The sequence below is a fragment of the Ovis canadensis genome, chromosome 4 (genome assembly GCF_042477335.2).
Source record: "Ovis canadensis isolate MfBH-ARS-UI-01 breed Bighorn chromosome 4, ARS-UI_OviCan_v2, whole genome shotgun sequence".
Classification (NCBI taxonomy): domain Eukaryota; kingdom Metazoa; phylum Chordata; class Mammalia; order Artiodactyla; family Bovidae; genus Ovis; species Ovis canadensis.
Window position 1 is genome coordinate 107609566 of NC_091248.1, and position 13103 is coordinate 107622668.

The 13103-nt window shown below is 57.2% G+C and overlaps 1 protein-coding gene across 2 annotated transcripts; it reads right to left on the reverse strand.

Annotated features, from left to right (window-relative positions):
- Positions 1 to 858: 858 nt before the first annotated feature.
- PRRT4 (proline rich transmembrane protein 4) lies at positions 859 to 9621 on the reverse strand. Of its 2 annotated transcripts, none has more exons than XM_069588829.1 (4): positions 8790 to 9621; positions 8599 to 8703; positions 7593 to 7712; positions 859 to 1988 (listed from the first exon to the last, which is right to left on the reverse strand). In XM_069588829.1, exons 1-4 carry the CDS (start codon positions 9439 to 9441, stop codon positions 1453 to 1455), a joined length of 1413 nt encoding a protein of 470 aa, XP_069444930.1. In that variant the 5' UTR covers positions 9442 to 9621; the 3' UTR covers positions 859 to 1452. The 2 variants fall into 2 exon arrangements, with proteins under 2 accessions (XP_069444930.1, XP_069444929.1); XM_069588828.1 differs by having other exon boundaries at positions 859 to 3249.
- Positions 9622 to 13103: the final 3482 nt, after the last annotated feature.

Sequence of the window (13103 nt, forward strand, 5' to 3'; positions counted from 1 at the left end):
CCCCTGTGGGCCTCCCTGTGATGTGCAGGACATCTGCCAAAACACTGCCAGAATTTCGTTCTAAAATCTACAGCTCTGTTTTAGTGCCACTCTGAACTTACTGCATTTGAGCCAAATGACAAATGCACACTGCAGCGCTCAGTGCCAAATGCCCTGGACAAGGGAGGGATTAGAGTGCCTGGTGGCTGGATGTATTCCTGGGTCTCTGCACTGTGAGCTCTGCTTTGATGGGTAGGATGGTGCTGGGGCTTGGGGAAGACAGGCTTTCCCCAGGGAGGCTCTGCACCTGTGGGAGATGAATGTTCTCCAGGGAAGAGGGTTGTGAGTGCAGACTTGAAGAGGTCCTGTTGGTAGATGGAGCCAGCAATTTCTTCTGTGAATCCAAAAGGCCTCTGTGAATTACTCTAGATATGTGGCAGGGAGATTGCTGGGAATCCCAGCTCAAAGTGATCATGCTCTTGAGATGCGTATCAACTTTTCCATGAAGGACTTTGCCACTAACTAGTCCCTAACCAGTTGTCCCCCAGGATGTAAAGCTAGGTCCTTAGGAATACAGACATTTCCACCAACTATTGCAGAGTTTCTGCCTCACCTCTCAGAGCTGTGTTCCATCTCTGAAAAGCCACTTCCTGGGGAGTCAGAAGGATCTTCAAGGGGCCACTCCCAGGACCTTCACTCATCCCGATGGGCCATGGAGCCATCTATGGGGAAAGGTCATGTGGAGGACAAGACTCGCTTGGGTCAGGACTCACTAGGGTGTGAGATGGACCCACCCCACCCAAACACTGCTGCTCTTTCTGTTCTCGCAGAACTACTGCTGCTGTTGCCTCATCTAGGCTTTTCCAAGAAGGTCAGACCTTTCTCCTCTGAAAATATTTTATTGATAAATTAACTCTGAAAGCGCTCACCTCCCACCCAACTGCTGCAGAGTCTCCTAGATGGGCCATGGACCCTTCTACGGGGAAGGATCATATGGAGGACATGGGAGTCTCACTCAGCAGGGATGGGATTCCTGGGCGTAGCAGAGGTGGGTCTGGGGACAGAGGTGGGTCCTGAGGTCTTCTAAGGACAGCCCCTCTCACTCAGCACCAGAGTGGGAAGTGGTGGTCTGGAGTGGAGCACCTTGGAGCTTTATTGCTGGTGAATGCCAAGGACAGTGGGGCCCCTGCCAGCCTAGAATTGCAGCTGAGGGCATCAATGCCCCGGGGCTCCAGAGAAGGTGGCACTAGTTCCCCATCAACAGAGCCTGGCTGCTGACCCACCCATCCAGGGATCTCTGGATGGGAAAGGAAGCCGGGAGAGGTATCTGAGCCAGGCAGGACTGGGGAAGGGTTACAGTGTGCAGGTCTCGAGTGGGAGATGAGGGGGCAGAACAGGCGCCAGAAGGGGGCGTGCGATCGGGGGTGGCTGGAGGGCCACCTCTTCACAGGTCTATGGTGTCGCTGCCCATGCTCAGCTCGTCAATCTGTCGGCAGGCGTCCAGAAATTGCTCCTGCAGCAAGGCCTCTTCGGCCTGCAGCTCAGGAGCAGGTTCTGGGGAGTCGCGGGAGGGTGGGGACAGAGCCTGGTAGGATCCTGAGGCCGGGAGGCTGGGGCTGCTTCCTGAGGGCCGCGGGGGACTGAGGACGCAGACCAGGGGACAGCGCGGGGCCCTGTCCGGGCTGGAGCACAGGAGCACGGACGAGCTGTCCCGCGAGAGTCCGCACAGCGAGCCGGAGGAGGCGCTGCTGCCCGCGGGCCAGGTCCCGGGAGAGGGGAGCTCGCGGGGCGCCGGGGAGCCAGGGGCCTCCCCAGACCTCCCAATGGGGCCGGCCCCGGTCTGAGCCCCCAGCGAGGCGGTGCGGTAGACGCCGAGGCTAGGCAGAGCTTCCCCGAAGGCAGGGACATGGAAGAGGCCGGGCGCCAGCAGGGCTTCGCTGCAGAGGGCCTCCTCGATGCTGCGCCGCAGGTTGATGGGGGAGGGCGGGCGGAAGTCCACTGTGTCATCGCTGCAGGGAGATGAGGCCGGGGAAGGCGCCGGGTGGGCGGCCGCGCCGTCGAAGCTCTGGCAGCCTGCTCCCTGGAGGAGGAGGTCGGGGCCCGGTCCAGCCAGGGCGCACAGCTGCAGCAGTTCCGCGTCGCCACGCGCGATGGCGCTCCCCAGCGGCTTCTTGTCCGGGGCCCCGGTGACCCAGCCTCCGGGCAGCAGCGGGGCAGCGTGGCTGGGGGACAGGCGGAAGAGCTTGGCCCAGCAGCGCGGCGGCACGCGGGGACTGCAGAGCGCCGGGTAGAGGCCCAGCAGCGCCAACGGGAGCGCGACGCCCACCTCGCCGAGGCGCAGGCCCAGCTGGAAGGCCCACCAGGGCCAGGGCCCCTCCAGGCCAGGTTGGCCGCCGTAGCCCAGGGCGTGCAGCACCTCGTAGCCCTGCAGAGCTCCGCTCAGCAGCCCAAAGGTGCCCGCCACCGGGGCCGTGCGCGCCGCGCGCCGCCAGGACTCACGCGGGCCGAAGGGGCTGCGCGCCTGCGGGAGAGGCGTGGCGCCCTTGAAGCCGGCCCCTCCCAGGGGCGCTCCAGCCCGCCGCCGCCGGCCCCCCCAGCAGGAGAGCGCCAGCAGGAGCCCGGAAAGAAGGGCGGCGAGGAAGGCGTGCAGCCCACGGGAGGCGAGCCGCAGAGCCCGCAGCGGGCGGTGGGCGGCGCTCCCAAGGGCGGCGGCAGCCGCCAGCCCCAACCCCAGGAGCAGCAGCGCGGCCAGGCCGGCGGGGCAGCGCGGCGGGCGCGGCCGGGCCAGCAGCAGGCAGGCCAGGCCCAGGCCGGCGGCCAGGCAGGGCAGCGGGAGGTCCTGCAGCAGCAGCCAAGCCAGCGCCGGCAGCCGATCGCGGTGCCCGTAGGCGTCGTAGAAGAGCGGGAAGGCCCGCGTGGTCCCGGCCGAGAGCAGGAGCATGTCCAGCAGCGCCAGGCAGGGGGCGCCGGGCGGGCAGCGCCAGGGCAGGAGGGCCAGCGCCAGCAGCGCCAGCAGGGCCACCAGGCCGAAGAGCGCGCCTACCCCGTACACGTGGGCCTCCCAGGCCAGACCCCAGCGAGCCTTGGCCTCTGCCCAGTCGGCCTCCAGCGTCAGGAAGAAGAGGGGCAGGGGGGCCGCAGGCGGCTGCCCCTCGCGTTCAGGCAGCTCTCTGATACTGCAGGACCCTGGCCCACACTCTCGGTGCACTGAAAGGTTCCCAAGGCTGGCAGGAGAGGGGTCGTCCAGGCCAGAGGTGGGGGTGGTGGACTCTGTGGGCAAAGAATGTTCGTCTGAGGCATTCGTACAACCCTCCCCTTACTCACCATACAGCCAGTAGCCTGTATGCCAATGGGAGTCCTCCTGACATCCAGGAAGGACTTGAAATAAATATGAGACTCACGGACCTGGCCGCCCCTCACCGGCCCCTCCCATATCAAACACCTCCAGAGTTTCAGCTCTCAGCCCCTCCGGTCATCCCATCCAGGCCTGCTTTGTTCAGTACACTGTGATTCCACTGAAAAGGGTTTTTCTTAAGAGGTCACAGAATTTTACAAGTGGAGGGAGCTATAGAAGCCCCCTCTAACTGAACCCTCCTGCCAGGAAGGAGGAGTCATGAGGACAAGGATTTCTGTTTGCTTTGCTCACATCTGAATACTCCTCCCTAAAACATCCTGGCACAGAGTTAGCGTTCAGCAGATACTCACTGAATACTTGCCAAGTGAAGATATTCAGGCTGCACCGAGAGGCAAAGTGACTTGTCCAAGGTTACACATTAGCAGAGCTGCATCTAAAATCCAGATCTGAGCACCAGTTTGAGCCCCTCTTCTTGATGGCACAGCAACCTCATACTACTACTTTGCTTATCTCTTTTCCTGCACCCCTGACTCCCATCTCACACCTTGGTGCTAGAAGGAGCTTCTCCAGCCCGTTTTCAATAGCTTCCCCCTTCTCCCAGTCTCTTCAAGGAAGGCCACCATGCGTGCACGCGCATGCGCGCACACACACACAGCAGAGGAAGTGATACAACCCTCCTGTCTCTAGCAATCTTTTGTATTCACTGGCCTTCCTGCCTGCTATACCTCCAACCCTCAGCCTACCAATGGCCCTGGTCCCCATTCTGACTCAACTACAAGCTATTAATCTGAGGCCCTTAATACTCCTTTGGTTTTCACCCCTTTTATAGAAGATGACATTGAGATCACTCCCCTAGGTCTCAAGACTACCCTTGAACTCCCAGGAAGGAACAGTTGTGGGGATCATAGTGGGATAAAATGCCATCTTAGCGAATGAGCCCCTCAGGTGCTCTCGGGGGCTCGGGCTAACTCGGGCTCCCAGCCCCACACATCCCTTGGGAGAAGGAAAGTCAAGTAAGAGAGTGTGAGGACTAAGATCCCCCATGCTACTCTCCTGGAACAAGAGAGGAGTGAGAAAGAGCTAGACCCAAGGATTTTTCTCCTGGCCAGGCAGCAAGGGAAGACGCTTCAGGCTAAACCTCCCTCCCCCACCTAGCAGGCTGGGCAGAAGCACAGCTGCGGGCAAGGATGGAGGCAGAAAGATTGTGGTGAAGGATAGGGGAACCAGCTAGGGGTCGGGAGGTGCACAGGAGACAGCTGTAGAAAGAGGCAAGGAGGATCTCTTGACAAGCAGACCCCTGCCCCAACTGCCTGGCCATACTCAGCCCTGCCTCGGTGGGACAGAACAGGAAGGCCCCAGGAATTCCCACCACCACCCACCCCCACCCCAGGCAGTGCCCGCTTGAGCTGCTGCTACTGTTGCTAAATCGCTTCAGTCATGTCCAATTCTGTATGACCCCATAGACGGCAGCCCACCAGGCTCCGCCGTCCCTGGGATTCTCCAGGCAAGAACACTGGAGTGGGTTGCCATTTCCTTCTCCAATGCATGAAAGTGAAAAGGGAAAGTGAAGTCACTCAGTCATGTCTGACTCTTTGTGACCCCATGGACTGCAGCCTTCCAGGCTCCTCTGCCCATGGGATTTTCCAGGCCAAGTGTACTGGAGTAGGTTGCCATTGCCTTCTCCAAGCCTAAGCTTAGGACATGAAAAACTGAGGAGTCCTGAGAACAAGGGTAAGGAGTGAGGGGGCCCAAAAGCAGTCCCGGAGAGAAGGGAGGGAAAGGTAGAACTGGGCAACTGGAGAGCGCAGAGAGGGAGCTGCCAAAACACTGCATATTTACAGCAGGCTGCCTGCTCAGTGGCAGCATGTTCCCTGGTTCCTGTCCCATCACATGCCTCGAAATGGGGAAGAGCGCAGGGCTGTGATGAGGATAAATAGCCAATATGTGCAAAGCTCTGTGGAAAGCCTGGTGCATAATCAGCATTCGATATACAACTGTTGTTGGTCTCATCATTATGGGCTAATGTTCATCACCCATCAGTCATTGGTGTGTGTCCGTGTGAGTGTAACCATTTCTGGGGCCTCAAACTCATTCTTGATCTAACTAACAAAAGGCTGTTGTCCCTTATAAAGTCAACAATTAGCCAAATCAGTGAACATCAACACATTGTCTCACTCTGTGAACCCTGTTTGCAGAACACCATTTGGATAGACTGACCATCCCCAAACACCTACTGAAGACACAGCAGTGAATTAAATGGAGAATCATTCAGCTGGAACTGACGGTTTGCTGGTGGGGTGGGGTGGGGCAGAGCCAGTCGGACAGCAGTGGGATCAAATACACACACACTCTCCCTCACCCCTCATGTTTTGGTCTCCTCAGATGCCCTTACATGACTACTGGAAAAACCAAGGCTTTATACGGACCTTAGTTGGCAAAGTAATGTCTCTGCTTTTTAATATGCTGTCTAGGTTTGTCATAGCTTTTCTTCCAAAAAGCAAGCATCTTTTCATTTCATGGCTACAGTCACCATCCACAGTGATTTGGGAGCCCAAGAAAATAAAGTCTGTCAATGCTTCCACTTTTTCCCCATCTATTTGCCGTGAAGTGATGGGGCTGGATGCCATGATCTTAGTTTTTTGAATGTTGAATTTTAAGCCAGCTTTTTTACATTCGTCTTTCAGGTCCAAAGAGGAACTAGAGAAGAGAAGCCCTAGGGTCAAAGGCTAACTGTACCTAGGTTAGAAAGTTCCTAGAGAAGATACAGAGAGATTCCTTTATCCCCTAACTACTTGGCACTACTCCCCTCAGAAGGTACTGCCATGAATAAAAAAAACCCTTTGGCCTTTTCTCCAGGAGGCCTGGAGCCCTCTGGGGTTTATCCAGGAGGAACAGCCAGGAAGAGACTGGCTTCCTGCAGCCATCAATGAGGAGGGGGAAGGAGAGTGGGGCCACCAGCCGGCCGGGCTGCCTCTGATACTGTCCAGACTCATTAAACCCGCCTGGCCAGCGCTGTCACCAAGGCTGACAGACCGCCAGCCAGCCTCCTTCCCTTGAGGCCACAGAGCCTGCCCCCAGCTCCACAGCAGATCCTGCCACTGCTGCTCACTGGGCTGGATGGGGAAGAGACGGCAGGCTTCCCACCCACACGCCCAGGAGTGCTGGGACTGCTAGGGAGTGAGCAACAGTCAGGTGCTCGACAGTCAGTTGCTGTGTTAAGTCTAGAGCTGGAAGAAGCTTGGGGACCAGTGGTTTCCTTTGCCGCACCAGTTCCTGGTGTGGGGTGGCTCAGAGCATTCCCAGTCAGTTAGCCCTTTGTATGGCTCCCTTGGCTTCACCTACCAGAACCCCTCCCCCAGCAGCGTTGTCCTCTGCCTTTTACAGTATGTGTTGTCCCATCACATTTTGGGGCCACAGTTGCAGTGTCTGAGAGGTATACCTGGAAGTGCATTTGGAACACAATGGGGGGAACCACATTAACAGATACTATTTAATGAGCTAATACTTCATGACCAGCCTCATGCCTGAAATTTACATTACGTGGAAGCTTTACAATAGCAAAATACGCACTATTACTAAACCCTAGATATATGAGAAAATTAAGGCTCAAAGAACTTAAATAGCCTATCCAGCCATCATTGAGGAGGGGGAAGGAGGGTGGGGCCACTGGCCAGTTAGGAAGCAGATTGGGATCCAAAGCCAGGTCTCAAGACCCCGCAGCCCCTGGTCTTTCCTCTGCACCAGCAGCTTGCCTCCACGCATGTTCTAAGGGCTCCCTTGACAAGGGTGGTGCCTGTCTGCTCAGGATCTTCTCTTCAATGTCTTCCCAATGAGAGGCCCTGCTCTGCCCATATGTGACAGCATGTCATGTCAGATCAGACGGCAAAGGAGAGAGCCCCAAGCTCAGAGTGGGAGGGCAGGAGGCAGGCCAGGCAGATTGAAGTGGAGGGCGGGGTTAGTACTGAGGCTGTGGAAATCATGGAGTTCCTGAGTCTGTTTGCCCTGATACATCTGTCTACATCCTGCTCTGCCTATGATTACAAAACTCCCAGAGGACTGCTATGTAACTCTGTGGGACCATCCTCAGCAACACTTGCTCTCAGACCATTAATATACATCTCCATGGTGATGATGAAGAGAATGGTGATCATGATCATGATGACCATCAAATGAAAGGATCCCAGAATGTCAGTGCATGGCTAGCACATAGTATGTGCTCAATAAATAATCGTCAAGTTCAAATGAATTGGACACTTACCTAGTGATGCTGTTGCAATTAAAGCAGAGCTTAGAGAAGCAGCTGGTTCCAGTGGCCTTGGACTTGGGAGCTTTCTTTCCTGGGGGGATGGGGGCGGGGACAGAGTGGTGCCAAAGAATCCTGCGAAGGGAGCACATTAGAGCTAGACTGCCAGCTGGGCATTGGCCTCTGGAACTCTGGAGAAAATCAAGTCCTTTCTCAGAGCTTGACCAAAAGGGGACACTGTCCCAGGAATTGGAGCCACATGTATGCGTGTGTGCATGCTAAGTGGCTTCAGCCATGTCTGACTCTTTGCAACCCTAGGGGCTGTAGCCCGCCAGGCTCCTCCAGGCAAGAATACCAGAGTTGGTTGTCATTTCTTTCCCCAGGGGGTCTTCCCCACCCAGGGTTACCCCATCTCTCACGTCTCCTGCATTGGCAGCAGGGTTCTTTACCACTGGTGCCACCTAGAAAGCCCAGCCGCATGGATGTGCCGTGCTGTGCTTCACCACTCAGTCATATCCAACTCTTTGCACCCCATGGACTCTAGCCCACCAGGCTCCTCTGTTCATGGGGACTCTCCAGGCAAGAATACTGGAATGGGTTGCCATGCCCTCCTCCAGGGGATTTTCCCAACCCAGGGATCAAACCCAGGTCTCCAGCATTGCAGGAGGATTCTTTACCATCTGAGCCACCAGGGAAACCCAAGAATACTGGAGTGGGTAGCCAATCCCTTCTCCGGGGGGGATCTTCCCAACCCAGGAATCAAACCAGTATCTCCTGCATTGTAGGTAGATTCTTTACCAGCTGAGCTACCAGCGAAGACCAGCCAAATGTATACCAGAAGCTAAACTACAAGAGCCAAACCAGACTTTGTATGACAAAGAGGGCATTTCCCATGGGAGCAGTGGCTGTATCCCAGGGCCTGGGAGAAGGAATGCAAGCTCCCCTTAAGTCAGAGAAAAAAGGAGGCACTGTCATTTAGAGGTGTTCTATAAACGTTTGTTGCAGTGAAGTAGACACTCACCTGGAGAATCTGAAACTCCAGAGGCAGAGCCTGGGGATGTAATTGGGCCTGGGGGGCTTGGGCCTGATAAGTTCCGGAGCGGGGACACTGTAGTGCCAAAGAACCCTGCAAAAGGAGCCCCATGCTGAAGCTTCCTCCTACCTGCCGGATGGCCCAGCAGCAGCTCTCCTCGGGAGGGGGTGGGTACTCACCAAAGGGTCCCAGGCGCCCAGCAATCTCTGCCAGGCTGGCCCGCAGGCTGGGCAGCAGGGGCAGCGTTCGATGCCCGAGCGTAGGGGCTGCACCTGCTCTCAGTGCCACATCAAACTTCAGCTCCAGCTCACTCTGGCGGAGCCTGGGAGCACTGGATGGAGGGGCTGTGGCTGTCAGAGCAGTGTCCCAGGTCACAGTGCCCATCCCGGGCCGATAGGGTGCAGTGGGCCTGTCAGCGGGCCGCGAGAGGAGGGATGCGGACTCTAGAGCTGGGGAGGAGGCCCACGGAGTAGAGCTGCCTTCTGCAGAGCCCCACTCTGGGGGGGAGTTTCCGAGAGAGCCCACCAGCAGTTCCCAAAGCGGGTCAGTCCTCAGCCCATTGGCTGCCTCTTCCTTGGGCTCCCGGCTCGGCCTGGGAGAAAGTGCCTGGGTCTCCGTGACAGGGTTCCCCCAGACAGCAGCCGGTCCCCGAAGGTGGAATTTGAAGTTAAGTCCCAGGTTGAGAGAGAGCATAGAGGCCTCACTCTGGGGCGGGGGGGTCAAAGTGGTGAGAGGGGCCCCTGGGACAGAGGAGGCAGGCTGGGGGCCCACAGGAACAGCAAGCAGGACCCAGCAGAACAGCCCCAGCCCCAGATAGCCGTACCCTGCCATGGCCTGGTGGGGCCGCGAGCTTGGGTCTTCTGCACCTTTGCGCACGAAGGTCCTGGAGAGAGAAGTGCTATGAGCCCTAGCGGGTTGGAATCCGATGCCTCCAAGAGAGGCTGCAGATCCAGGAGAAGCAGGTGGTAGGGGCAAGACACACAGGCTTCTGCCCAAGGAGAGTAGCCAGCTTCTTGCTGAACATTCAGGCCCCAGCACCAGTCTCTCCCCTGCAGTTGCCCTTCCCTTCCAGCCAAGGCTCCTTCTCCCCAAGTGCCCACCCCCCACCCCCGCCTGCTCAGTCTGAGGTCTGGGGTCTGACTGTATCCAGCTGCCCTTACCCTTGACTGATAACAGAGCGCGTGGACTTGACTCCCAGACTCTGATCCCCTCCCTTCCTTTCTTCCCTCTTTCCTCCGTTTGCCCTAGAGTATCTGTTCAGGCCTACTACGTGGCGGGCACCCTTCTGGTAACAGAACTGTGAACAAGCTCCCCTCACAGATGAGTGTCCCCCTATTCCCACCCCTGCTCCAGCCTCACTCTCACTCAGACCCAGGGAGCCCTGGAGGGATAAAGCACAGGGTGAGCGATGGCAGAGGTTGGAGAGAGCGGCTCTGGCCAGGGAAGCAGGGTGCCCTAGGCTGGCAGAAGCTCTGCCCCTTCAGCCTTTTCCCTCTTGCCTGGGTTTTGGCTTGCTATCCATCCCTTAACCCTAGAAGTACTGGGGGGAGGAATGGCCTGGCCATCTCTGGCTTCCTGGGGGAAAGATGGCCAGGCAGGCAATGGACCGAGGGCTGGCTGCAATACACGCCTGACCCACCCCAGGCACACAAAGCTGGAAGGGGAAGGGGAGGGGAAGCCAGGGGGCACACATGTGTACCCACCACTGTTACCTCACACGCACGGCCACACCTAGCACCCTGACCCACACTCACCCACTCACCCTTCACACATCCCTGCGCCTAAGTGCACACACACACAAACACACACACATTCAGTCCTGTCAAGCCCCCTCCCTCCTACATGGGTTCAGTTCCAAGCTCTGTGAGCTTCCAGCCTGCTCTGTCTCACACACACACACACCCCTACCTCACAGACACACAGTAGACACAGAGGCACACACACCCCTACACACATTCGCACAGTCAGAACACAGATACACATCACACACCATCATCCCCCCCCACATGCACATTCCTACACACCCACACCCACAGACAGGCACACGCACACACACATACACGAGCGCGCGCACACACCTCCCTCTCCCCCTGCCCAGACAGCAGACCTGCTCCTCTCCCGCAGGAGGGTCTCCTCGACCAAGTCCCCGGAAAAGGGGCGGTCGCGGCGACCCAGGCGCCCGGCTGGGCGACGCTCCACCGAGTCTGGCCGGTGCTCCCAGCGCCCGACGTCCCCTCGCCTCGTCCCGGTCGCGGCAGCTTCGCCGACGCGCGGCCCCCAGTCTGGCGCGGCCCGGCCCCGGCCCGCAGCGCTGGCCCCAGGCGGGCGGCCCGGCCCGGCTCGGGCTCTGCGCTCCCACCCGCCGCGCCGCCTCCTGGCTGCGAGCCTCGCTCCCCGGCAGAGCCGCCCGCGCCGGGCTCCGCGGCAGCCGCGCTCTGCCCGCCCTCCCCGCCTCCTGCGCTCCCGCCCCGCGCGCCCGCCCCCTCCCCTCCTCCTCCCCCGGCCCGCGGCCCGCGGTCCGCCCCCAACCCGGCCGGCAGGCGGGCGCGCACCGCAGCCCCGAGCCGCCGCCGCCTCTGTGCCTGCGTCCCCACGCGCGTTCACTCAGCGCTGCCCGCCGGCCGGGGCGGGCGCCGGTGCCGCGCTCTCAGCCTGGTGCCGGCAGCCGCACGCTCCCAGGGCGGCCCATCACACACATCCACTCGCATGCCCTCCCCGGGAAACACCGCGGGCTAGAGCACCGCGTGCACACTCGTGTGCACACACGCGCACGTGCACACACACCGCAGCCTGCCCAGGGTGGCACCCGGGCAAGAAGAACCACTATGTTTATTAAGCCGTGAGTGGAAAGTGTAATAAGCATGTCCACACCCCTTGTTTCATTAGTCCCTGACAATAACTCTGTGGGTGTACCCATTTCACAGATAGGTAAATTAAGGCTTGGGGGAAAAAATAACTCAGGAATTTGTCCAAGATGGCACAGTTTGGCAACCTGAACTCAGTCTCTCTGCTGTCTTCTCCATCACCTGATGGCTTTCAATAGTTGGAAGTACCTCCATTTCATAGATGAACAGCCAAGGCTCAATCCGTGTGTAACATTTCTTTTTGCTAAGACTGAGTTCTCAAAAAAAAAAAACCAAACAAACAAACACTTCAAGAGCCTTGTGAGAAGTGGTTTACAACTTGTTTCTAATAATGGGCAAGAGGAGAACAGTGAAGTCAAAGAGTGTTGCTGCTACTGCTGAGTCACTTCAGTCGTGTCCGACTCTGGGCGACCCCATAGACGGCAGCCCACCATGCTACCCCATCCCTGGGATTCTCCAGGCAAGAACACTGGAGTGGGTTGCCATTTACCTCTCCAATGCATGAAAGTGAAAAGTGAAAGTGAAGTCGCTCAGCCGTGTCCAACTCTCAGCGACCCCATGGACTGCAGCCTTCCAGGCTCCTCCGTCCATGGGATTTTCCAGGCAAGAGTCCTGGAGTGGGGTGCCATTGCCTTCTCTGTCAAAGAGTGTTAGCCCAGGAATATAAGAGCACCCAGGCCAGTGTGGAAAATTATTCATGAGCAGGGCAGTTACTGTGGACACTTCAGGGACCCTGTGGTTCTGTTGCAGTGACTGATTTAAGTAATACTGGCTGGTTTATGCAGACTTGAATCTCTAAATCCCCAAAATGTTCCTATTTGAAAGTATCAGGAAAACATAAAACACAGTGGGTTCTCTGCACCATATAAAGCTGTCCTGGAAAAACCCAGACATCCAACCATGGTGGGTGCTTAGGCATCTCCTCACTTTAGTCCTCATCACAAGCTGCATAGGGAGAAAATGTGTCAACAGATTACAGCCTTGGATGTTACCCTGATCCCTCTAACTTGCTGCTCAGTAAGATTGGGGAGTGGGTGCTTAAAGAGTTACCTAGGGCAGGTCTGTCTCAGGTATGGCCAGCATAGCACTTGGCCCAGGGGCACGCTCACCGTGTATTAGCAAAATGAATAACAAATGAATGAATGATTCTGGGGCCCAAATGGGCAATGGGTAGCATTTCAGAAAGGCATCCAGGGCTCACTTTCTTATTACAGAATCCCCACAATTGATGTAAGATAAAATCAGGCCACTGACTGAACACCCCCCACCCTTCCAGGGCACATCACTGATGAAATCTGGGATTTATTCTGAGTCTCTAAACAAAACATTGCCAAGGGCATTCCCTGGATGCACCCTCAGGGATCGCTATAGGGTCCTTCCTCTAGTAGGGAAACCCTCACCCCACCTTGTCATTTAGAGGCTGCCTGGAGACTGCATACTGAGATCCAGCCTTTGGGCTTCTCTTATATACTTAATAAAAGTTATCCCACTAGAGACATTTTCCTTTCATCCTCCTCATAGAAAGGCTCATTTCCTGCTAATCATGTTCACAGAAAGACTTCTAAATGGAAAGACAGAAATAAACATACCCCGATACATTAAAATAACAGCCCTCCATGGCCAAGGAAG

Excerpts from the sequence above, each read along its gene's own strand:
- PRRT4 (XM_069588828.1), bottom strand. The coding sequence starts at position 9,441 with ATGGCAGGGTACGGCTATCTGGGGCTGGGGCTGTTCTGCTGGGTCCTG. Across the intron at positions 8,704-8,789 it reads TGGGCGCCTGGGACCCTTTG|GGTTCTTTGGCACTACAGTG; the intron begins GTGAGTACCCAC and ends CTCCTTTTGCAG. Across the intron at positions 3,250-7,592 it reads AATTGCAACAGCATCACTAG|AGTCCACCACCCCCACCTCT; the intron begins GTAAGTGTCCAA and ends CTTTGCCCACAG.